Genomic DNA, 25642 nt, shown 5'->3' on the forward strand with positions numbered 1-25642 from the left:
CCAATCGGTGGTGGTCAGTGCCATCTTCTTTGCTGACGTGTGCTGGGGCAGCTGGGCCAAGGCTGCGGACGTCAACTGGATTAACAAATTCATCAGGAAGGTTGGCTCCGTTCTAGGGGTAGAGTTTGATTCATGGGAGGTGGACTTGGAGGGGAGGATGCTCCTCAAACTTGGACAATACAACTCACCCCCTCCATGACACACTGGTCAACCTGAGGGGTGCCTTCAGCAACAGACTGGTTCCACCAAGATGCAGGACAGAACACCACAGGATATCCTTTTTCCTGTGGCTATCAAACTACAACTTCTCCCCCTTCTGTTGTGGGATAGACTGACTTCCCCCAACTTCTCCCCCTTCTGTCGTAGGATAGACTGACTTCCCCCCACCCCCCCATTTTTACATATCCCCAACACTTTCCATTCATCACTTTAATTTCATGTATCTTGTGTTTTGATGACTGTTGGCATCCTCCTAGGATAAATAAAGTTCTATTGTATTGTATATCTACCTAAAGCTTCTCACTTTAATGATGACACTTCTAACAGGAGGCAATGCCATACAAATGCTTTGAATTGCCAAGCTATACTTTTGTGCTCTAGTTTCTGAAGTTGTAATTGAACCAAAACCTACTGACACAGTTATAAATATAAAATGAAATTATAATTTAATTTACATATCAGATTTTGGAATTGAACAAATATAAAACACTGCATTTAACCAAAAATTTACCTTTAGTTTTTAAACCCATGCAATGCTATTGACTTATGGTAACATTGATATTTGTGCATTTACTGTACAAGATATAGTCAAATGCAAAGTAGTGTTAAAAGCTGTGTCCAATACTTTAAGCTGCTTCATATAAGGTATCTGCCAATAACTGGAAAATCTAAGCTCATTATTGAGACTTTTTTTTTAATCCAGTTTACTCGGTCTTCATTAAGTCTTTGATGTCGACAACTGAAAACTAAAACTTGCAATCAAATTTTTAAGAATTCCTACATCGATGCTTAAATCTGTTTATACTATTATTAATGTTACAAAATATGATTTTTTTTAAATCTGCAGATTTTTAGATCATTATAAAAATAGAACAAATCTATTTTTAGAAGAAAATTGATTAAAAGTGATGTTCATTGAGTCTCTTTTGAATTTGTGGTACTTGTTGAGAAAGATTACCGATGTCAGTTTGAATATGGTGTTAATCCACTTGCACCTACTTCCAATTGCTGTCAGAAATCTTTCTGTCACTAGGATGCTGAGGGATTGAAGTGTTCCTGCTGACTAACTCAGATTGCTGTTGTCCTGTGCACCATGTATAGGAGGATGGTTTGTGTACCAGCAGAGAAATGAGGTGCACAACAACTGTGGGATTGAAATCTACTACCAGACAGACATGCAAAACACCCATGAAAATATGCTGTTGGAGCTTTTTTGTCAAATTATTTCAGAGCCATGCTTCAACACGCTGCGGACCAAAGAACAATTAGGTGAGTCAAATAACTTAAGTTATAAAATTGAATTGATAACTGGTTCAATGAACATGGTATTTATGTAGTGTAAATTTGTTTTCCAACTTATCTGAATGTCTCCAAAAAACATTGCAGTTCATTTGAAGTTGAATCATTTCGGAAACATGGAAACTCCATTATATTTCCAGTACTTGCAAACATAGCAAGAGTAGGCATTTCAAAGATAGACACAAAATGCTGGAGTAACTCAGAAGGTTAGGCAGCATCTGAGGGGGAAATGTATAGGTGACGTTCTGGGGTCAGGACCATTTTTTTCAGACTGATTGCACAGAGGAAGTGGGAAAATATAAATATACTGGGAGAAGAGGGTGCCTGACATATTACAGCCGGCAATGGATGACCTCGGAGGGGGGGGGGGGGGGGGGGGCCCTTATAGGCAGATTGTTGGAAAGAAACAGGTGTGAGCCCAAAATAAATACATAGTTGTGAAATGTAAAGCTTATTGAAGGATTTTTGGTTGGTTGGGGGTGGGGGGAGTGAAACCAGTGCAACATCAGCCAAGGTTCACGGGAAGGGAATGGGATATAAAGTAAAGGGGAGGGGGCAGGGAGAGTTATAGAAGTTACCTAAAATTGAAGAATTCAAATGTTCATACAATCTGGTTGTAAGCTACCCAGACGGGATGAGGTGCTGTTCTTACATTTTGTGCGTGCTCTCACTCGGGCAAAAGAGGAAGGCCAGTGCAGAAAGGTCATTACGGGAATGGGAAGGAGAGTTAAAAATGTCAGCAACCAGGAGATATAGTAGGCCTTGGCGAACTGAGTGCTAATGTTCGGCATTGCAGTCACCGAGTCTACGCTTGGTCACGCCAATGTACAGCAGGCCACATTGGCACCACTGGAGGCAATGTTAGAAGAGGTACATGTAAACCTCTCTCTCCTGGAAGGACTGCTGGGGCCCCTGGATGGAGTTGAGGGAGGAAGTATAAGGGCAGGTGTTAAATCTCCTGCAGTTGCAAACGGAAAGCGCCCGGGGAGGGGGTGGTTTGGATGGGAAAGGATGTGAACCAAGGAGTTGCGGAGGGAGTGGTCCCTGCAGAAAAGGGTGGAGATGGGAAGATCTGACTAGTAGTGGGATCACATTGGAGGCGACTGAAATATCGGAGGATAATGTGTTGAATGGGGAGACTGGTGGAGTGAAAGATGAGGACCAGGGGAACTCTATCCTTGTTATGTCTGGGGGGAGAGCAGAACTACGTGACACACAAGAGATGTGGGCGAGTGATCCATCTACGACAAGCGGAGGAAAACCATGTTCATTAAACAATGAGGACATCTCAGTTCTCCTCGTATGGAAAGCCACAATATGGTAGAAGATGTGGCGGAGACGGAGGAATTGAGAGTAGGGGGATAGCATCTTTCGCAAGAGACAGGGTGGGAGGAAGTGTAGTCATGGGTGTAGCTATGTGTGTCGGTAGGTAGACATCAGTCGACAGTCTGTTCCATGTGATGGAGAGATCAAAGAGGAGAGAAATGTCAGAAGTATTCCAGGTGAATGTGAGAGCAGGCTGGAAGTTAGTGGTGAAGTTAATGAACTACGTGAATTCTGCACAGGTGCAGGCGACAGCCCTGATGCAATAGAGGATGTAGCAGACAAGGAGTTGGGGGATAGGGCCAGTGTACGTCTGCAACAAGGACTGTTTGATGTAACTAACAAAAAAGAGGCATAGCTGGTGCCCATGCAAGTGCTCATGGCTACATCTATAAATTGGAGAAAGTGAGAGGAATCAATAGGTAAGTTGTTAGGACAAGTTCTGCTTGGCGGTAGAGAGTGTTAGTAGAAATTTATATAGTTATTTCAAAGTTCATTGTGAATGCCAAGCCTCTAGAGTTATAGAGTGATACAGTGTAGAAACAGGCCCTTCGGCCCAACTTGCCCACACCAAGAATGTCACAGCTACACTAGTCCCACCAGCCTGCGCTTGGTCCATATCCCTCCAAACCTGACCTATCTATGTATTGTCTAACTGTTTCTTAAACAATGGGATAGTCCCAGCCTCAACTTCCTCCCCTGGCAGCTTGTTCCATACACCCACCACCCATTGTGTGGAAAAAGTTACCCCTTGGATTCTTATTAAATCATTTCTCCTTCACCTTGAACCTATGACCTCTCCCCCTACTCTGGGTAAAAGGCTGTGCATCTACCTGATCTATTCCTCTCATGATTTTGTACAAATGTCTTTATCTCTAAAAATCTCTAAAAATGTCTAAAAATTGACAATTGATATTGTTAATATTAAAATAAAATAAGTGTTATTTGTTACATTTACTGAAAGTTTTCTAAAGTAATTTTTGGCTAAAGTTATAATTCTGTAGTTGATTTGAATGTGATGCAAGAGTCAAGCAAGAAGCATATATTCCAAATAAACATTTAATCATATACTAGACCAAGTGCAGACCCGTTGGGTCTGTTTCCCCAACGGTGTTTGCGGGGGGGAGGGGAGAGGAGGAGGAGGAAACAGGACAGATTTGGGAGGGAAAGGAGGGGGGGTAGGGGGGGTGAGAGAGGGGGGGGGGAGAGGGAGTGGGGGAGGGGGAGGGATGGGGAGGGAGGGAGGGAGGGAAGGGGAGGGGGAAAGAGGGGTGAGAGAGGGGGGAGGGGGAGGGGGAGAGAGAAGTGGGGGAGAGAGGGAAAGAGTGGGGAGGGGGAGAGAGGGAGGGGAAGGGGAGAGAGATGTGGGGGGGAGGGATGGGGGGGGAGAGAAGGGGGAGGGGGAAGAGTGGAGGGGGGGGGAGAGGGGGGGAAGAGTGGGGAGGGATAGTGGGGAGGGGTGGAAGAGTGGGGAGGGGTCTGAGGGGTAGGGGGAAGGGGTGGGTGTGAGGGAGAGAAGTGGAAGAGTGGGGAGGGAGAAGTAGGGGGAGTGGTGGAAGAGGGACAGAGGGGAAGGGGGCGGGGGGAGAGAGGGAAGGGGCTGGCGTAGAGAGTGAAGGGGGGTGGGGGAGAGAGGGATGGGTGGGAGAGGGAGTGAGAAGAGAGACACTTAGAAACATAGAAATTGGGTGCAGGAGTAGGCCATTCGGCCCTTCGAGCCTGCACCGCCATTCAATATGATCATGGCTGATTATCCAACTCAGTATCCTGTACCTGCCTTCTCTCCACACCCCCTGATCCCTTTAGCCACAAGGGCCACATCTAACTCCCTCTTAAATATAGCCAATGAACAGGCCTCAACTACCTTCTGTGGCAGTGAATTCCAGAGATTCACCACTCTCTGTGAGAAAAATGTTTTTCTCATCTCGGTCCTAAAAGATTTCCCCCTTATCCTTAAAATGTGACCCCTTGTTCTGGACTTCCCCAACATCGGTTTCTATAAGATCCCCCCTCAATCTTCTAAAATCTAGCGAGTGCAAGCCGAGTCTATCCAGTCTTTCTTCATATGAAAGTCCTGACATCCCAGGAATCAGTCTGGTGAACCTTCTCTGTGCTCCCTCTATGGCAAGAATGTCTTTGAGCATTGGGCATTGTGACATCACACAATGGAATGTTCACCATGTGCTGGTGCTCCTGCAAAGGCATATGTAAATGAATCCATTCCGATTGGACATATGTGAACATTGGGCATTGTGACATCACACGATGGAACGAATCAAAAGGAAGAAAGGCAGCCAACAGCCGGACGGACGGACGGCAGGCGACAGCCACAGACTTTTATATAATAACTAGACCAAGTGCACACCCGTTGGGTCTGTTTCCCCAACGGCGTTTGCGGGGGGGGGGGGGGGGGGGGGGGGGCTGCGGCATCACACTCAATTAACCACCCCCCAAACTCACAGGTGGGGGGGGGGAGGGGGTGGTGAGAAGAGGGGAGGGGAGTGGAGAGGAGGAGGAAACGGGACAGATTTGGGAGGGAAAGGAGAGCGGGGTAGGGGGTGGGGAGAGGGGGGGGGAGAGAGATGTGGGGGAGGGAGGGGAGGAGGGAGGGAGAGGGGTGGGGGGGGAGAGAGGGGAAAGAGTGGGGAGGGGAGAGTGGAGGGGGAAGGGGGAGGAGTGGGGAGGGGGAGGAGAGGGGTAGGGGGAGTGATGGAAGAGGGACAGAGGGGTAGGAGGAAGGGGGCAGGTGGAGAGAGGGAAGGGGTGGGGTAGAGAGGGAAGGGGGGTGGCGGAGAGAGGGATGGGAGGGAGAGGGGTGAGGAGAGGGAAACGTAGAAATTAAGTGCAGTAGTAGGCCATTTGGCCCTTTGAGCCTGCACCACCATTCAATATGATCATGGCTGATCATCCAACTCAGTATCCTGTACCTGCCTTCTCTCCATACCCCCTGATCCCTTTAGCCACAAGGGCCACATCTAACTCCCTCTTAAATATAGCCAATGAACTGGCCTCAACTACCTTCTGTGGCAGAGAATTCCAGAGAATCACCACTCTCTGTGTGAAAAATGTTATTCTCATCTCAGTACTAAAGGATTTCCCCTTTATCCTTAAACTGTGTCCCGCTTGTCCTGGACTTCCCCAACATCGGGAACAATCTTCCTGCATCAGACAAATGCAATTCAGGACTTTTCTCTTCACAAGCAAAGTCAGAATGACGGTTAGTGAAGGATTTGAATAATCGCTGAGCGTTCAAATGCTGTGCGCGCCTCCTGCACCAAAGGGGGGGGGGGGAGCGTGTGTCGTCACACACAAAGATCTTGTAGTGGAGAGCTCCGCTATAAGATCTTTGATCACATACTATGCACGCGCCTCCACAAACAGATGAACGTCTTCTTGAATAGAGAGCGCGTGGCCGCCTCCACAAAGAGTCACACACACACTGTGGACCCGCCCCCACAAAAAATATTATGTGAGGAAGGGGAGGATGAGGGTGGAGGGAGGGGGGGAGGGGGGGGGGGGGGAGAAGAGGGGTGGGAGAGGATGGGGGAGAGAGGTGAAGTGGGGGGGGAGGGGTTGGAGCGGGCGTGCATGATGCGAGAGAGGGAAGGGCAGAGTGAGAGAGAGGCTTGTACAACAAAAAAAAAGCTGGATAAACTCAGCGGGTGCAGCAGCATCTATGGACTGATGGAAAAGGGCAACGTTTTTGGCCGAAACCCTTCTTCCGGGTTTCGGCCAAAAACGTTGACCATTCAATTCGCTCCATAGATGCTGCCGCACACGCTGAGTTTATCCAGTTTTTTTTATGTCTTCCTTCGATTTTCCAGCATCTGTAGTTCCTTCTTAAAGACAGAGACTGTGCACGGTAAGGAATGAGGAGGGAGGGAGGGGGGAAGAATGTGGAGGGAGGGGTGGAGAGGGGGAGAGGGGAGGGAGAGGGGTGGGGGGAGAGAGGGGAAAGAGTGTGGTGGGGAGAGAGAAGTGGAAGAGTGGGGAGGGAGGGGGAGAGGGGGGGGGGGCAGGAGTGGTGGAAAGAGGGAGGGGGAGTGGGGTGGAAGGAAGGGACAGAGGGGGTAGGGGGAAGGGGGAGAGAGGGAGAGAGGGGGAGACGGGTGGGGTAAGGGGAGAGAAGTGGAAGAGGGGGAGGGGTAGGGGGAGAAGGGATGGAAGGGGGACAGGGGATGGGGGGGGGGGAGAGGAGAGAGGGAAGGGGGCCCCTTAGAGAGAGGGAAGGGGTGGGGGAGAGGGAGGAGGGAGGGGGTGAGGAGAGAAGGGAGGGGGAGAGAAGAGAGAGGTGGGATGGGAGAGGGAGGGGGGTAGCGGGGAGTGGTGGAAGAGGGACGGGGGTGTGGTGGAAGAGGGTCAGAAGGGGGGTAGGTGAAGGGGTGTGACAGGGAGGGGAAGAGAAGAGGGGTGAGAGAGGGAGGAGAGAGGGGTGGGGTAAGGGGAGAGGTGGGAGAGTGGGGAGGGAGGGGTAGAGGGACTGGTGGAAGAGGGACAGAGTGGTAGGGGTAGGGGAGGGGGGTGGGGTAGAGAGGGAAGGGGGTGGGGGAGAGAGTGATGGGTGGGAGAGGGAGGGAGAGAGGAGAGGGAAACATAGAAATTAAGTGCAGGAGTAGGCCATTCGGCCCTTCTAGCCTGCACCGCCATTCAAGATGATCATGGCTGATCATCCAACTCAGTATCCTGTACCTGCCTTCTCTTCATACCCACTGATCCCTTTAGCCACAAGGGCCACATCTAACTCCCTCTTAAATATAGCCAATGAACTGACCTCAACTACCTTCTGTGGCAGAGAATTCCAGAGATTCACCACTCTCTGTGTGAAAAATGTTTTTCTCATCTCTGTCCTAAAGGATTTACCCCTTATCCTTAAACTGTGACCCCCTGTTCTGGTCTTCCCCAACATCCGGAACAATCTTCCAGCATCTACCCTGTCCAACCCCTTAAGAATTTTATACGTATCTATAAGATACCCCCTCAATCTTCTAAAATCTAGCGAGTACAAGGCGAGTCTATCCAGTCTTTCTTCATTTGAAAGTCCTGACATTCCAGGAATCAGTCTGGTGAACCTTCTCTCCCTCTATGGCAACAATGTATTTGAGCATCGGGCATTGTGACCACACGATGGAACGTTCACCATGGGCTGGGGCTCCTGCAAAGGCATATGTAAATGAATCCATTCCGATTGGACATATGTGAACATTGGGCATTGTGACATCACACGATGGAACATTCATCAGGGGCTAGGGCTGGTGCTGCTTCTATGGGTGAGAAGCCAGTTTATTTTTGAAATATTGGGGGGGGGGGGGGGGGGTGAAGGATTTGATTAAAAACGTGTACTTAAACACGACGAAATGTAATGAGGAGCGGATATTTAGAAAGAAAAGTGAAATCTCTACCGAAATGGAAAAGATGTCGGCGATTCTGCGTCTGGTTTCGGAGTTGCAGGGAATCAAAGGAAGAAATGCGGCCGGAAGCCGTACATGTAAATGGATCCATTCCGATTGGACGTCTGCGAGCGTCGGGCATCGCGATTGGACGTCTGCGAGCATCGGGCATTGTGACATCGCACGGCGGGAACGAATCGAAAGGCAGGAAGGGCTCCGGACGGCAGTCGGTCGGATGGCACGAGAGTTTTATATATTAACTAGACCAAGTGCAGACCCGTTGGGTCTGTTTCCCCAACGGCGTGCGGGGGGGGGGCTGTGGCATCATACCAACCTTAACCACCCCCCAAACACACAGGTGGGGGGAGGGGGGATGAGAAAAGGGGAGGAGGAGAGGAGGAGGAAACGGGACAGATTTGGGAGAGAAAGGAGAGCGGGGTAGGGGGTGAGAGGGGGAGGGGGAGAGAGATGTGGGGGGGTTGGGGGAGAGAGGGAGGGGAAAGAGGGGGGGAGGGAGAGAGGGGGGGGAAGGGGGAGAGGGGGGAGGGAGGAGGAGGAGAGGGGTAGGGGGAGTGATGGAAGAGGGCTGGGGAGAGGGGGGGGGGGAGAGAGGGATGGAAAGAGAGAGGGGTGAGGAGAGGGAGGGGGGAGGAGAGAGGGGGGAGAGAAGGGGTGGAGAGTGGGGAGTGGGGAGGAAGGGAGGGGTAGCGGGAGAGTGGGGAAGAGGGGATGGGGAGTGGTGGAAGAGGAACAGAGGGGTAGGAGGAAAGGGGGGGGGGGAGAGAGGAAGGGGGAAGGGAGGGGAAGAGAGGGGTGGGGGGGAGAGGGGTGGGGTAAGGGGAGAGAAGGGGAAGAGGGGGGGGGGAGGGGGAGGGGGAGGGGTGGAAGAGGGACAGAGGAGTAGGGTGAAGGGAGGGGGGGGAGAGAGGAAGGGGGTGGGGTAGAGATGGAAGGGGGTGGGGGGGAGAGGGTGAGGAGAGATAGAAACATAGAAATTAAGTGCAGGAGTAGGCCATTCGGCCCTTCTAGTCTGCACCGCCATTCAATGCGATCATGGCTGATCATCCAACTCAGTATCCTGTTCCTGCCTTCTCTCCATACCCCCTGATCCCTTTAACCACAAGGGCCACAGATAACTCCCTCGTAAGTATAGCCAATGAACTGACCTCAACTACCTTCTGTGGCAGAGAATTCCAGAGATTCACCACTCTCTGTGTGAAAAATGTTTTTCTCATCTCTGTCCTAAAGGATTTCCCCCTTATCCTTTAAACTGTGACCCCTTGTTCTGGTCTTCCCCAACATCCGGAACAATCTTCCTGCATCTAGCCTGTCCAACCCCTTAAGAATTTTAAACGTTTCTATAAGATACCCCCTCAATCTTCTAAAATCTAGCGAGTACAAGGCGAGTCTATCCTGTCTTTCTTCATTTGAAAGTCCTGACATTCCAGGAATCAGTCTGGTGAACCTTCTCTCCCTCTATGGCAACAATGTATTTGAGCATCGGGCATTGTGGCCACACGATGGAACGTTCACCATGGGCTGGGGCTCCTGCAAAGGCATATGTAAATGATTCCATTCCGATTGGACATATGTGAACATTGGGCATTGTGACATCACACGATGGAACATTCATCAGGGGCTAGGGCTGGTGCTGCTTCTATGGGTGAGAAGCCAGTTTATTTTTGAAAAATATTGGGGGGGGGGTGAAGGATTTGATTAAAAACGTGTACTTAAACACGACGAAATGTAATGAGGAGCGGATATTTAGAAAGAAAAGTGAAATCTCTACCGAAATGGAAAAGATGTCGGCGATTCTGCGTCTGGTTTCGGAGTTGCAGGGAATCAAAGGAAGAAATGCGGCCGGAAGCCGTACATGTAAATGGATCCATTCCGATTGGACGTCTGCGAGCGTCGGGCATCGCGAGTGGACGTCTGCGAGCATCGGGCATTGTGACATCGCACGGCGGGAACGAATCGAAAGGCAGGAAGGGCTCCGGACGGCAGTCGGTCGGATGGCACGAGAGTTTTATATATTAACTAGACCAAGTGCAGACCCGTTGGGTCTGTTTCCCCAACGGCGTGCGGGGGGGGGGCTGTGGCATCACACTCACATTAACCACCCCCCAAACACACAGGTGGGGGGAGGGGGGGGATGGGGAAAAGGGGAGGGGGGGGAGGAGGAGGAAAGGGACAGATTTGGAGAGAGAAAGGAGAGCGGGGTAGGGGGTGAGAGAGGGATGGGATGATGGGGAGAGGGTGGGGGGGTTGGGGGAGAGAGGGGAAAGAGTGGGGAGGGAGAGTAGGGGGAGGGGAGAGAGTGGGGAGGGAGGAGGGAGTGAGAGGGGTAGGGGGGAGTGGCGGGAAGGGGGGGGGGGGAAGGGGGAGGGGCAGTGGGGGGGGGAGGGGGGGGGGGGGAGAGGGATGGGGGAGGGAGGGGGTGAGGAGAGAGGGAGAGGGGAGAGGAGAGGAGAGGGAGAGGAGAGTGGAAGAGAGGGGGGGGGGGGGAAGGGAGGGGTAGCGGGAGTGGTGGAAGAGGGATGGGGAGTGGTGGAAGAGGAACAGAGGGGTAGGAGGAAGGGGTGGGGGAGAGAGGGGAAGGGAGAGGGAGAGAGAGGGGTGGGGGGGGAGAGGGGGTGGGGTAAGGGGAGAGAAGTGGGAAGAGTGGGGAGGGAGGGGTAGGGGGAGTGGTGGAAGAGGGACAGAGGAGGAGTAGGGTGAAGGGGGGCGGGGGGGAGAGAGAGGGAAAGGGGTGGGGTAGAGTGGAAGGGGGTGGGGGAGAGGGTGAGGAGATAGAAACATAGAAATTAAGTGCAGGAGTAGGCCATTCGGCCCTTCTAACCTGCACCACCATTCAATATGATCATGGCTAATCATCCAACTCAGTATCCTGTACCTGCCTTCTCTCCATACCCCCTGATCCCTTTAGCCACAAGGGCCACATCTAACTCCCTCTTAAATATAGCCAATGAACTGACCTCAACTACCTTCTGTGGCAGAGAATTCCAGAGATTCACCACTCTCTGTGTGAAAAATGTTTTTCTCATCTCTGTCCTAAAGAATTTCCCCCTTATCCTTAAACTGTGACCCCCTGTTCTGGTCTTCCCCAACATCCGGAACAATCTTCCTGCATCTAGCCTGTCCAACCCCTTAAGAATTTTAAACGTTTCTATAAGATACCCCCTCAATCTTCTAAAATCTAGCGAGTACAAGGCGAGTCTATCCTGTCTTTCTTCATTTGAAAGTCCTGACATTCCAGGAATCAGTCTGGTGAACCTTCTCTCCCTCTATGGCAACAATGTATTTGAGCATCGGGCATTGTGGCCACACGATGGAACGTTCACCATGGGCTGGGGCTCCTGCAAAGGCATATGTAAATGATTCCATTCCGATTGGACATATGTGAACATTGGGCATTGTGACATCACACGATGGAACATTCATCAGGGGCTAGGGCTGGTGCTGCTTCTATGGGTGAGAAGCCAGTTTATTTTTGAAATATTGGGGTGGGGGTGAAGGATTTGATTAAAAACGTGTACTTAAACACGACGAAATGTAATGAGGAGCGAATACTTAGAAAGAAAACTGGAATCTCTACCGAAATGGAAAAGATGTCGGCGATTCTGCGTCTGGTTTCGGAGTTGCAGGGAATCAAAGGAAGAAATGCGGCCGGAAGCCTTACATGTAAATGGATCCATTCCGATTGGACGTCTGCGAGCGTCGGGAATCGCGATTGGACGTCTGCGAGCACCAGGCATTGTGACATCGCACGGCGGGAACGAATGGAAAGGCAGGAAGGGCGCCGGACGGCAGTCGGTCGGATGGCACGAGAGTTTTATATATTAACTAGACCAAGTGCAGACCCGTTGGGTCTGCTCCCCCAATGGTGTGATCCCCCAACCCAATATTCCAGCATGCACCCGTCTCCTCCAACGGAACTGAAGCCGTTCCCAAATGTAAGATTCCAGCACTCCCCTGCCTCCCTCAGCAGTGGATTAAAAAAAAATTCCAATTGCACCTCCCCTGCCTGCTACAGCAGTGAAAAGCTCAGAGTGTTCCTGTCTTGCAACTTTGTTTTGAAGTGTGTTGGAAGCTGATAGGAAGGAGCAGCCGTCAACGGATCAAAAGGCAATTGGACGGACGGCAGGCGGCAGCCACAGACTTTTATATAATAATAGATAGAAGATAGAATAGATAGATAGATAGATACTTAATCCACATATTGATTCAATTATTAAATTGAATTGGTAAATTAAACAACTGCAAGCAATAGTTCCAACGTAGTACTTCCTTTTAATTCTAAGCACTTTGTCAACACAGTAGAAGAAGGCCAGAAGGTAAACAACGCCAATAATATTATTTCAGCCTGCCAAAGTTAATATTTCCTCATAGAACAATTCCGAGATGAGTTTGAGATTTCCAATTACCAACATATTTCAAAAAGGGATTTTTTTTCTTAACTTAAATTCCAATTTTCTAGGAGAGAGCTTGTGTAAGGTTCTATGCGAAGCAAAATTTTATTCATTTGGCCTCGGTGCCAGCATACACCAACCATAGCGGGTGTAAACCTTAGGAAGCAGTTAATAAGTGGGCCATTCTTTGGAAAGTGAACCAAAATGTCACACACGTTACCAAACGGCATCACATAAAGTAATACATTAAAAAATTATCGTAAGAGATTAATCTAATTCATTGCTATTTTCCTACCTGCAGAACTATAATACATGTCTGCTAAAGATATGAACAGTCTAGCTTTTTTAAATTCACGAGTTTGTAAGATAAAAATATTTCCGTGTGAGGTCACACATGTGGCCAGTCGTATTTGACCTCTGACCCTAAACAAATATTGTCAGCATAACATAAATATTTCACTTGATAAACTTTGAAAAAATTCGAATCCTAGGACAAAACAATATACCCGTAATGCTTTCAGAATTAGAAGAGATGTATTCCACAATTTCCCCCACAATTTTTGGTCACACACGTGACTAAGAATGGGCCAAGTATATTTGGTGTTCAGCTCTGCCCAAGTAAACTATGACGCCCGAATCAGTGGAGGGAAGGAAGCCAAATGCACTAACATCTGCTACAATTTCCCGGCGTCTGCATATTGCAAGAGACGGGCTCAGAAATCAGGCATCCACTGAGCCATGAATTGCTTTTACCTACTGATACAGGTCAACGTGATCAGGACCATAGATTTTGGGAGCAATTTGACGCCAGTGATTGATTTGCCAAATCGTTACCGAGGCAAACGAGGCATCCACCTTTCTGTGGGCTGAAGTCGCCCAAGGCCAGACAGGGTTAGGAAGTATTATTCTTGGACACTCCACAATACAGACTACAAGACAAACGGGCAGATGTAGCAGGCATTTAAAGCGCTTCATTTTGAGGATATATAAAGCTGGTTTACATTCAGTTGAGTTTAGATGATTGATGAGTGAATTTTAAATTCATCAAATTAAAGTGTCAGTGAGATTTTGATATGGTAATGAAATTACTTGCTGAAGACAATTTAAGAGTAACATCAGAATTATTTTATTTTCACCATGGGCATCTGCAACACTATCAAATGGCTGTAGGTGCAAGTAATTTGAAATGGTCATGACTGAGATTGAAATGCAAATGTCTGATTAATGAACTGGGCAAAGGATATGGATTAGGTGAATTCTGAGGTGTATCGACCACTTTAGGATAGTGGAGCAGATTGAGCGGCTGAATGGCCAACTTCTATTCCTTTTTATATTTCATTTCACTTTATCCTTTGCAACCAGATCTACCTTGTTCCCTCTGGGAACAAATATAAATGCAAATGCATGGGACTTTCAATATAAAATGTATCATTTTGTTAAATGTGCTAAATATTTTGCGATTGTGCAACCTACAGTGTTAATCTCTGCAAGCTTCTGAATTATATAATGAGTAATGAATTCCCATTAGATTTACATGTAATTTAAACAATTATGCTTACTTGAAGTCATCTTTCCTTCATGGCAGGTTATATTGTGTTCAGTGGTCCACGACGAGCAAATGGCATTCAAGGACTACGTTTTATCATCCAGTCGGAAAGACCTCCCAGCTACCTGGAAAGTAGAGTTGAGGCTTTTCTAAAGACTATGGAAAAGCATATAGAGGAGATGACAGAGGAGGCTTTTCAGAAACACGTTCAAGCTCTGGCGATAAGGCGACTTGACAAACCAAAGAAACTCTCGGCTGAGTGTGCTAAGCATTGGAGTGAAATCATTTCTCAGCAATACAACTTTGATCGAGGTATTATAAAATAAACATTGTTGACAATCTTTGGATGTTAGTAACATTACCAGCATTTAAAGCTAGCATGGTTCATAGGGTTCAAAATATCAGAATATAAAATGGTGATTTACACTAGTGCTTCTTAAACCCAAGGGCAAATGAAATTATTTGGGGATGAATGAAACTAGAGGGGTGAATGAAGGATGAATGATAATCTATTCATATATTTATCCAAGAAAAAAACTGCAGTAATCAAAGCCCGAAAGGGTAGGATGTGGCTGAAGCCCAGTGTTTAAACGTTGGAATGGTGTTTTATCATTCTAATAGAATGATTTTCCATCTCCAGTGGTAATTTTTTTTTTTTTAATTCCTAGTTATTTTTAGGAAGTTCAAAAAGTTGAACAAAGTAAACACTAAAGAAATTAGTTAATTTATGTTTTTTGCTCATGTGGCAAAATAAATTACATATAAAATTATACACAAGGGATAGAATAAGACAAAAATTACCCAAAAACATAAGAAAATTTAGTCGAGGATGAATGTAATTTTGTGATAAAGACTCAAGGGTGAATGACACTGAAATAGTTTTAGAAGCACTGATTCACACAAATAGAAAGTCACTAGGTTTTGTTTGAATATGCCAAATATTGGGTTAGAGTTACAATTTATTTCCTATTTCCTGCGGACAAGAGAGAAGGGAGATATCCTTCCCTTTCAAGCCTCTGCTCATTCTTTATAGATGGCCAATAGAAAATATAAATATAGTAGAATGACAGCACCTCGGGTTTATTCTGACGAGGTGTTGCTCTCTTTGGCAGCAAAAAGTGACAATGTTGGAATCGTATCTTGTTATGACATTGGAGCAAATTGTAATAATCAGTAGCTAGTGCCACAAATTTAAATCATGCAAGCTTAAGCCATAATTCCACCAGTTTTCTTCTCAATCCTGGTCTGGACCTGGACTTTAAGACCGGTGCCAGTTTAATATAAAATAATTCAATTAAAAAATTGGCATTTTTTATTTATTGATTTAAAAGCCATATAACACTTTAAAATACCACAATATCACACTGGTACAAAATATAGAATGCCTGTACTCGAAAGCTGATGTGGTTAGTTGTGTTCCCTTATATAGTACATTAATTTATCACTGTATTTGGTTAAGCTGAATTCTGTCTCACATTGGCAAGTCTTAGTTCAGCTGAAACGTACATGTAACCATGCTTGGTTATCATGAGAAAGCATAATTGAACCAACTTAGCTTAAAATGAGAATGTCTTTTGTAACAAGGAAATGTATTTGTTCTTAAATGTGATGTTAAATGGGTACTTGAATTATGATTGCAGATAACATTGAAGTAGCACACCTAAAGAAGCTGACTAAAGAGGACATAATACATTTCTGCAAGGTAAGGTACCATTCATGTTACGATATAGTAACAGAAAATTGAAATTATTTGAATTATTTGTTTAGATTTTCACACATCTTGCATGAAGGTGTGTTTTGTTATGAATTGCAAGGTCAACTGAGACCTTTTATAATATTTCTGCAGACGTTGACTTCTCCATCATATCATTATTAAAACTATGATCTTGGATGTGTGTGTGTGTGTGTGTGTATATTCACATCTTCTCGAAAAAACGACGCGCTAACGGTAACATTTTGACCTATTCCGGGAGAGATTTTTTCCATGGAGTCCAAAATCGTCTTATCTGAAAAATTCATGCTTTTTCTCGAGTTATAAATCAAAATGTTCAAAAATCTGAAAAAACGTTGAATCTAAACAAGATTGGCTCGCTTGCGACGTCACAATGGGACTACTCCCGCGCGTCTCTGCGAGTGACCTCACTGTATAAACACAGAGCAAATCTTTATTAGTTTCAATCTTAAACTATTTTCCCCAACTTTCCCAGAGTATAGTATGCGCTGAAAAACTGTAAAGGCAACATTTTCAGGAATATGTAGGAAAGAACTGCAGATGCTGGTTTAAATCGAAGATAGACACAAAATGTTATCTTGCAAAATTTCTCGAGAGAAAAAATGGGTGATGCTTCGGATCGAGGCCCTCCAGTCTGAAGAAGGGTCTCAACCCGAAATGTCACCCATTCCTTCTCTCCTGAGATGCTGCCTGTGCCATATTTTGTATTTCCTTACCGAGTGTCCAATTTCTCCCTCTTCTTTCTCCCCCCTCTTCAAAACATCTGTGCAACTGATGTCAAGTCACCCACCTCCTGCTTCAATCCCTTACAAGTCCCCTTGCAACACTGTCCAATTATTCTCTTATTTTTAACCCGTCCCCCACTTCCTTTTATTTCTCAGTCGGCAGTTGATAATTTTTTTGAGTGGCCGAAGCTTTGTAGGCAAAAAGGTTGATAACATTGAAAATATAGTTTGACTTGGTAGTTATGACTTCCAATGTCTTTAAAATATTAAAGCCTGAAAGTATTACAATTTTGTAGCATTAATAATTTGTTATAAATTATTTATAGATATGTTGAATTACCGTAAATCAGTGATCTGGTAATTATTATATCTCATTGTAAGATAAACTGGAAGATCCATGTTGCATTTGAAAACGTCACAGTTCCATGCAAAGCCACAATATGTAGGTTACCCTGTACCAAATTATAGTTTTCAGAAATAAGCTCTGTTTTCATATGATAATTGCACTTGCTTAGATTATAAAGCCTGCAAAACATAAAAGGTGCACCATATTTAATGCTTCAAGTGATATTGGTCTGCCATTTTAAATTGCTGACTAATTTTAGCTGCAGCAGCAGATGATATTTAGTGCTCCTATATTAAAAACTACAGCAGTTATTAATTCAGGAAGTAACCTTGGCAGCATATTTGATATCTGAACTAGACATGGTTATCACATGGTAATATTTTTTTCTACATTGTGTCACACAGCAATATTTAGCCCAAACGATGTAATGGTTTCCAATTTATTCCTTGCAGAAAATGGTTTAATATGTATTCAGTATTCATATGCAAATGTAGCAGATTGCACATTAAAAAAAAGATGAAAATACAAATGTGACTCGAGCTGTTACCTAGCAACAGCAGGGATCCTTGGCGCAAATTCTGTCCTAATGTACATATTCACATAATGGAGCTCATTATCTCCACTGAGAGATAAGATTGTCCTTGAATGTAATTGTTTGGCTTGCGTCATCAGTGGATAGTAGCAAATTGTTTTGTCACTCTTTTTGAAAGCATTAAATTCCACAGTAACTTACAGGAAGTGCATGCAAAGCTGTGTAATTGTAACATTGAATCGAGGAATGTTATCTTTGTTCTTTTAATTCATATGCCATATATTTCTTCCAAATGCGATATCTTCATCCTGAGTTCCACATTCATCTCCAACCACAAGATAACTTTGCTGTTCAGTGGAGCACTACAAAAACCCACCCAAACAGCTGCTCTCCTTTGGGCATTCACCAGGATTGTAGAAGAAATACCAACTTAGTGGTTGCTTTTTACAGATTCACAGCATAGCATTGGCATAGTTCAGTAGTTCATATATCTTTAGTGATCTTTGCCAGATCTCATCACTGCAGCCAAGCCGCTGCCACAAGCAAGGCTTCAGAATCTGCTGTTTGCCACGTCCAATGTAATTGTCAACCTGAATCTTGGCTCTTGCAGAAGGCTTGCAATTTTCAATCATTGCCAGCTTTGTTTGGTTGAAGATACGCAAAAGCTAATGTTTTTCCCAAATAATGCATGAGTCACAATAACAAAAATACGGGCTTTGGTGGCAGATAAAATGCAGTTAATTACTATTTTGGAAAATTACAATGGAACACTGCCAGAAAACCTTAGAAATGGAGCTTGAGGGTGAATTATTAATCCATTCTGCATTCTATCTCTTGCATGCCTCTCAACACATACCCACACATCCCCAATTCACCCATCGCCAGAGGCTATTTACAGTGGCCTGTTCATTTATTAGCACAAATGCAGGGTAGGGAGCACTCGGCTTCCAACCCAGCATGGAATGAATGTGCAGGCTCCATGTGGACAGCTCCAGAGAGCAGGATGAATCTCCAGCACTGGTGTTATGAGACAGCAATACACTCAGCTGCGTCAGAGTTTGGCCATTCCACATTAATGAAACATAGGTGGCAGAATTCAAGCAAGGATAAATATAAAAGCAATAAGTGAATTTTTAAATATAAGGATCATTGTTTGCCTGCTTTAACCTAAACCATTCATATAATTCCCAACTGTATAACTTGGAAGGGCTACTTCTATTTCTACCTCTGCCTATTTTCCAGACTGAAAATTCTTGGCTTCAATGGAGATCAATAGGAGATGCTTGTAACACATTTTGCCAGCAATGTCCACAATTATAAATGAATATATTTTTTTTAATGCTGGTGATGATAATGAGCTATAGCATTGAAGCATCTAATGGTGGGGCTTCTTAAGTATTGTAAAAAAAACACTTTTCAGATCAGTAAACGCTGTTGGCAAAAATCTTGTTAAAAAGACGGATCATTAAAAAAATCCTTTCAACATCATGAAAATTACTTCTTATTGCAGTGTAATGACCAATTGTTCTCCATTTGCAGGAGCTCCTAGCAGTCGATGGTTCTAGGAGGCACAAGGTCTCGGTGCATGTTCTGTCCCGAGACATGGATCCTTGTGAGTATCTGAACATTTTTTACAGACTTACTCGTAGAAACTGGATACCAGGTTAATTCCCGGGATGGCGGGACTGTCATATGCTGAGAGAATGGAGAATGGGCTTGAATATTCTGGAGTTTACAAGGATGAGAGGGGTGAGACCAAGCATAGGCTTGGCAATTGTTTCGCCGAACACCTCCGCTTGGTCCGCATTAACCAACCTGATCTCCCTGTGGCTCAGCACTTCAACTCCCCTTCCCATTCCGACCTTTCTGCCCTGGGCCTCCTCCATGGCCAGAGTGAGCACCACCGGAAATTGGAGGAGCAGCACCTCGTATTCCGCTTGGGCAGTTTGCACCCCAGCAGCTTGAACATTGACTTCTCCAATTTGGAGCCCCTGCAGCGCCTCATATTCCAGCCCTTTGGCTCCTCCTCTTTCAGTTTGCCCCCACCTACAGCAGCTTGAAGGGTTGTGAAAACAATCCATAGTGCATTGAGTTTCTCCAGCACTTTTGTACCTGAGAATCCTTATTCCTGAATTTTGTTTTGGTGCTAGAGTAGCAAACACCGACAGAACCACATGCTGTTAAGTTTTAAGCAAATTTCTGTTCAATAACAGAACTATATTTTTATCTCATTCACCATCTAATCATATTTTAATTTTGACTCTATTAGATTGCAATATTCTTATCCTATTTTCCTGGAAAGAATATTTGCCTTAATTTATATTGTAATTCAATGAGTAAAAATTGAGTCTGTTTGCAGAGACATACCAGCTGCTAGAATCATTTGCCAAAATACTAGGTGTTTTCCCAAGAACCCGAAGAGCTTGAAAGAAAGGATGTGTATAATTCAACCTAAAAACTTCACTGTCCAGTTATGGTCCAACCAATGTTTTGTATTTGATGCTCCTGAATTTTGTTTTGGTAGTAGCACATGACAAGGGTATTCCTTGATAACAGAACTTATTTTTATTCATTCTCGCGATTTTATTCCCATTTTCCTGGAAAGAATATTTGCACTTTTTGTAATGCAATGAGTAAAAATTGAGTCTGTTTGCGAAGGTTGCAGGATGCTTATAATTCAACCTAAAAACTTCACTTATGGTCCAACCCATGCTCTTTTGAAAATGTGTACTTGCACCTTGAATTTGAGTTTATGTGTATTGTCACATGTACCAAAGTGCTGTGAAAAGCCTTTGTTGCGTGTGAACCAGTCAGCCGGATGATTACAATTGAGCCATCCACAGTGTACATGACAAAGGGAATAACGTGAATATAGTTATAATTACATTTATAATGCAAATTAATATTGCTATAGCTCGCTTAACCAGGAATAATTTATTAACTGGTACAGATCAAGTATTTATCACCATTACGATCACTTCATAACACAAATAAGTTGAAATTTAATTAATGTTTGCCTAACCTCCAGTTTTAATTTTAAAAACAAAATGCTGAAATACAGAATGTTTCATTTAATCATCATATATACGTCCTTTTTGCATTTCTTTGAAAAAATAGAATTTTGACTAAACCACAGTCACGATCTTGATGTGTGGAATCACATTTAGCATGTGACCCTGAAAGTTGTTTAATGATATAGGTCTACATCTTAATTCTGTACTAAGTCGACTGATTCATTTATTACACATAAAAACAATGAATTTTGCTTTTATAATGTTTTTGAATCTTCCTTGTTTAGCCATTAGTCATTCGCATGTGAATACAAATGTAATTCCAGGCCCTGTTATTGAACATGCTCCCTATCTAAATGATGTCAACTTGAGTCCTGCACCACCTTTGCCTCAGGTATGTAATTTTTTTTAACGCACTTGTCCTTTTAATTCTGTCACCATTTTGAAAATGCCTTGGAGACTGAGACAATGCCAGGTATAAGCCTGATAACGACAGGCCTGTGAGCCTAAATTAAAATGTTATTGGAAACATTTCTTGAAAGACGCAATTAATCTATACTTGGAAAGGCTGAGATTAATGAAATAAAGCATGACTTTGTTGGAGGGAAATCCTGTCTGATTGGTTTGCTTTAGTTTAGAGAAAGGGAGTGGAAACAGGCCCTTGCAGCCCACCAAGTTTGCACTGACCAATGATCACATAAACCAGTTCTATCCTTTACACCAGGGACAATTTACAAAGCCAGTTAACCTAAAAACCAAGCCCATCTTTGGAGGAAACTGGAGCACCTGGAGAAAACCCACTTGGTCACAGGGAAAAAATTACAAACACTGTACAGACAGCACCCGTGGTCAGGATCAAACCTGGGTCTCTGGTGCCGTAAGGCAGCAACTCTACCGCTGTGTCACCCTGCTGGTTTAATTTTTTGAAGATGTAACAAAATGTGCTGATGAGGGCAGTGCAATTGAAGTGTTCTACATGTGTACAAGGCCTTTGAAAAGGTCCCACATGAAAAACTGGTCTAAAAGATTAGAGTCCATGGGATCCAAAGTAAGCTGCCACACTAGATCCAAAATTGTCAATAGGAAGCAGAAGGAAGTGGTGAGAGTTGTTTTTGTGATTACAATCCTGTGACCAGTTGTGTAGTACGGTGAAAAGTGGCTTTGTTTTAACATATAATAAAATATTGGAAATGAATGTAGGAAGTTTTGAAGATGACACAAAAACTGGTGTTTATAAGGAGGAGGATAACCTTAGATTACATGACTTAGTAAAATGAAGACAGTAAAGGCAGGTGGAACTATTGATCATTGCATGATGATGCACTTTGGGGATGACTGTAATTGTTGGACTATACATTGAACGATAGAGCCCTAGATTGTATTGAAGAACAGAGACCTTGGCGTACAAGTCTTCCATGAAGGTGGCAGCACAGGTTGATAAGGTAGTGAAAAAGGTGTATGGGATATTTGCTTTATTTGTCTGGGAATGGAATGTAGGAGCAAGAATGTAATGGTGCAGCTTTCCAAAGCCCTGGTTAAGCCATTTCTGGAGGTCTGTGCAGCTCCAATCACAACACTATAGGAAGGAATATTGCACTGCACTGGAGATGGTGCAGAGGACATTCATCAGGATGTTGCTTGGCATGAAGTGTTGTAGATATGAGGAAAAACTAGAAAGGATGTGTTTGGTTCTTTACAGTGGACGAGGCTGAGGCGGTAAAATAGAGATATTAAATTTGAGTTGCAGAGAAAGGGTAGATAGTGGATAACTTTTCCCTTCAACAGAAGTGTTTAAAAAATTAGAGAACATAGTTTTTAGGTAAGATATTTTCAAGGAATCTAGGGAAGAACTCTTATCAACAATCCAGAGTGCAATCTAGCATCCCCTCCTGAATACATTTGAGAAATATCAAGAGACTTGAATTGCCAGTGGACCAATTGCTCTGGACCAAGTGCTGGTAAATGAGATTACTGTAGATGGGCACTTGACAGTCAGCATGGACACAGAAGGATCTGTTTCCGTGTTTTCTGAAACTGATTTGGTTTGTGAATTGAAAATGAACAAGATCAATTGCAGACGCAAAGAACTGCAGATGCTGGAATCTTGAACAAAACACAAAGTGCTAAAGGTACTCCGAGTCAAACTGGAGTCTGAAAAAAGGGTTCCAATCCGAAATGTCACCTGTCTATTCCCACCGTGGATGCTGCCTAAACCACAGAATTCCTCCTGATTTTCTCCTGGTGCTTTTGACATTCCAGTTTTAATCTGCCAAATTAGGTTCCATTTCCTCATGTTTCCATTCGAAGGTTACTTCAAACTATGTCCATCAAAGCTAACATAACTACTGAACTTTAACCATATATTTTACACTGGAAAAAATATAAAACAATAAACTAATAGTTTTCAGAAAAATTAATGTTGATTTTCTAGGAGTAAAAGAGTAAATCATTCGGCTGCTTCCCACATATCCTGACATTCTTTTAAGTTACAACGGATCTCAATTTAAATAATTCACTCATTTTCAAAATCTCAAAATCCCAACAACACAAAATGTGCAAATGAATAACTTCAATTGATTCTGTATCCAGAGCTGATGGGGAGAATCTTGGAGACATCTGTTTGCAGAAAAGTTATTTCCTGATTTCTTTCCTAACTGTTCTAACTGTAATTTTATGCCTCCTTGTTCTAACTTTTCTCCAGCAGAAGATACTTTCTTTGTGTGTAGCAAATTGCTACATTATTTTAAATGTATAAATTGAATCACTCCTCAACCTTTAAATTTAAATCAATGTCAATAAAACGTCTGTTACTTCTCTATTGTAATTAACATCTGCCATTAACTTAAAATTCCCCCAATCCTAAATTGTATGAAATTAAACTGGTTTAAATTTTGCTGAACAAACAAAAATCAGACTAACATTTTTATAGTACCTGTTCTGACAGTTACCTCTATTCTTTTTCTTTTTCTCTGCGTATTGCTCTTTATTCCATAGCTTATTTGACCCTGCCCATTGTTGTTTTCATCACCCCTATCAAATTTGTTCTTAAATTATTTCAGGAAAATTGTGGTTTAAAAATATATTTTGTGGTTTTCTTTCTAATATCTTAAATGCTGCACAAAAGGAAATAATAAATTTCCCCTAAAATCTAGCCTAAAAGCATTTTTATTTTAATCCTTAAGTGTAACAACTGTTATTAACTTCCAATTATTAGTTAATTTAACCTAAGTTTTGATGTAATTGGTAGTGGACAATTCTAATATTACCTTACCTGTGTGGATTCCAAATTACCTTTTAAATAAGTAAATGTTAACCCAATCAAGCTAATTGGCATTATATTTAAGTGTTGTTACCACCATTCAAATAAAACAGACATGAATTCTGACCAAGATTAACACGGCAAGGGATCTTGACAATACTTTGCTTTGTTTTTGCACTTTGTGCCAAGTCTAATAGCAGAATGCAGCTGAGAAATGGCAAGTAGAATTTGTCCCAACAGGTTCAAGTCACAAAACCTGAAGCACTTCTGCTGAGAAACAAAAATATATGCAGGATGTTCAGGTCCAATTCAGGCCCTTCGAAATGGTATTAGGTAGCAGTGATATTGTAAATGAAAATAAGCAAGTGAAGTGTCAAATAATTGCTTTACATCAGTATTTATAACAGAAAATAATTAAACTAGAGAATTAAATATTAATAGAAAGATATTAAAAAAAAAAAAATAAATGGGAATAACTAGATTATATCGCCTCATGAACTCGTTTTTTGGAAACCCATTTTTCCTATTACGGTGAAAACAAACATGCAAATCTCACTTAACCCTTCACTATGCTATATAAACTAAGAAATAAATAGCCTTACAACAGTGTAAATTATTTTTTTAAACATTTGTCTCATTCAAAACATAATTAGGTTATTTTTTTACTTTTTGTTCTGAGCAAGGCATTCTCACTAGAAACCCACTGAATCCCATGGCTCTTCTTCCCACCCTGCTTCCTGTAAGGACTTCATCCCCTACTCCCAATTCCTCCGTCTACGCCGCATCTGCTCCCAGGATGAGGTGTTTCACAACAGGGCATCGGAAATGTCCTTATTCTTCAGGGAACGGGGGTTCCCCTCCCTCACTATAGATGAGGCTCTCACCAGGGTCTCTTCCATACCCCGTAACACTGCTCTCTCTCCCCATTCCCCCCCCCCCCCACTCGTAACAAGAGTAGTGTCCCCCTAGTCCTCACCTTTCACAGCTGTCACATACAACAAATAGTCCTCCGTCATTTTCGCCACCTCCAACATGACCCCACCACTCGCCACATCTTCCCATCTCCCTCAGTGTCTGCTTTCTGCAAAAACCGCTCCCTCTGAAACTCCCTGGTCTATTCTTCCCTTCCCTCCCGCACCAACCCCTGCCCAGGCACTTTCCCTTGCAACTGCAAGAGATGCTACACTTGTCGCTTTACCTCCCCCCTCGACACCATTCAAGGACCCAAGCAGTCGTTCCAGGTGCGACAGAGGTTCACCTGCATCTCCTCCAACCTCATCTATTGCAATCGCTGCTCTAGATGTCAGCTGATCTACATCGGTGAGACCAAGCGTAGGCTTGGCAATTGTTTCGCTGATAACCTCCGCTCGGTCCGCATTAACCAACCTGATCTCCCGGTGGCTCAGCACTTAGAAACATTGAAATTAGGTGCAGGAGTAGGCCATTCGGCCCTTCGAGCCTGCACCGCCATTCAATATAATCATGGCTGATCATCCAACTCAGTATCTCGTACCTGCCTTCTCTCCATACCCTCTGATCCCCTTAGCCACAAGGGCCACATCTAACTCCCTCTTAAATATAGCCAATGAACTGGCCTCAACTACCCTCTGTGGCAGAGAGTTCCAGAAATTCACCACTCTCTGTGTGAAAAAAGTTCTCCTCATCTCGGTTTTAAAGGATTTCCCCCTTATCCTTAAGCTGTGACCCCTTGTCCTGGACTTCCCCAACATCGGGAACAATCTTCCTGCATCTAGCCTGCATGTAACCACTTCAACTCCTTCTCCCATTCCAAATCCGACCTCGCTGTCCTGGGCCTCCTCCATGGCCAGAGTGAGCGCCACCGGAAATTGAAGG

The 25642-nt window shown here is 44.2% G+C and overlaps 1 protein-coding gene across 4 annotated transcripts in view; it reads left to right on the forward strand.

Annotated features, from left to right (window-relative positions):
* ide (insulin-degrading enzyme) overlaps positions 1 to 25642 on the forward strand; it is a 166214-nt gene that overhangs the window by 137130 nt on the left and 3442 nt on the right. For 3 of the 4 annotated variants that reach the window (XM_055646625.1, XM_055646624.1, XM_055646622.1), the window contains exons 20-24: positions 1321 to 1488; positions 14223 to 14495; positions 15824 to 15885; positions 19058 to 19130; positions 20817 to 20923. In XM_055646625.1, the coding sequence (XP_055502600.1) occupies positions 1321 to 1488; positions 14223 to 14495; positions 15824 to 15885; positions 19058 to 19130; positions 20817 to 20923 (683 nt within the window). The remainder of the gene's footprint in view (positions 1 to 1320; positions 1489 to 14222; positions 14496 to 15823; positions 15886 to 19057; positions 19131 to 20816; positions 20924 to 25642) is intronic. The other variant, XM_055646623.1, reaches the window with a different exon arrangement.

The sequence above is a fragment of the Leucoraja erinacea genome, chromosome 15 (genome assembly GCF_028641065.1).
Source record: "Leucoraja erinacea ecotype New England chromosome 15, Leri_hhj_1, whole genome shotgun sequence".
Lineage (NCBI taxonomy): Eukaryota > Metazoa > Chordata > Chondrichthyes > Rajiformes > Rajidae > Leucoraja > Leucoraja erinaceus.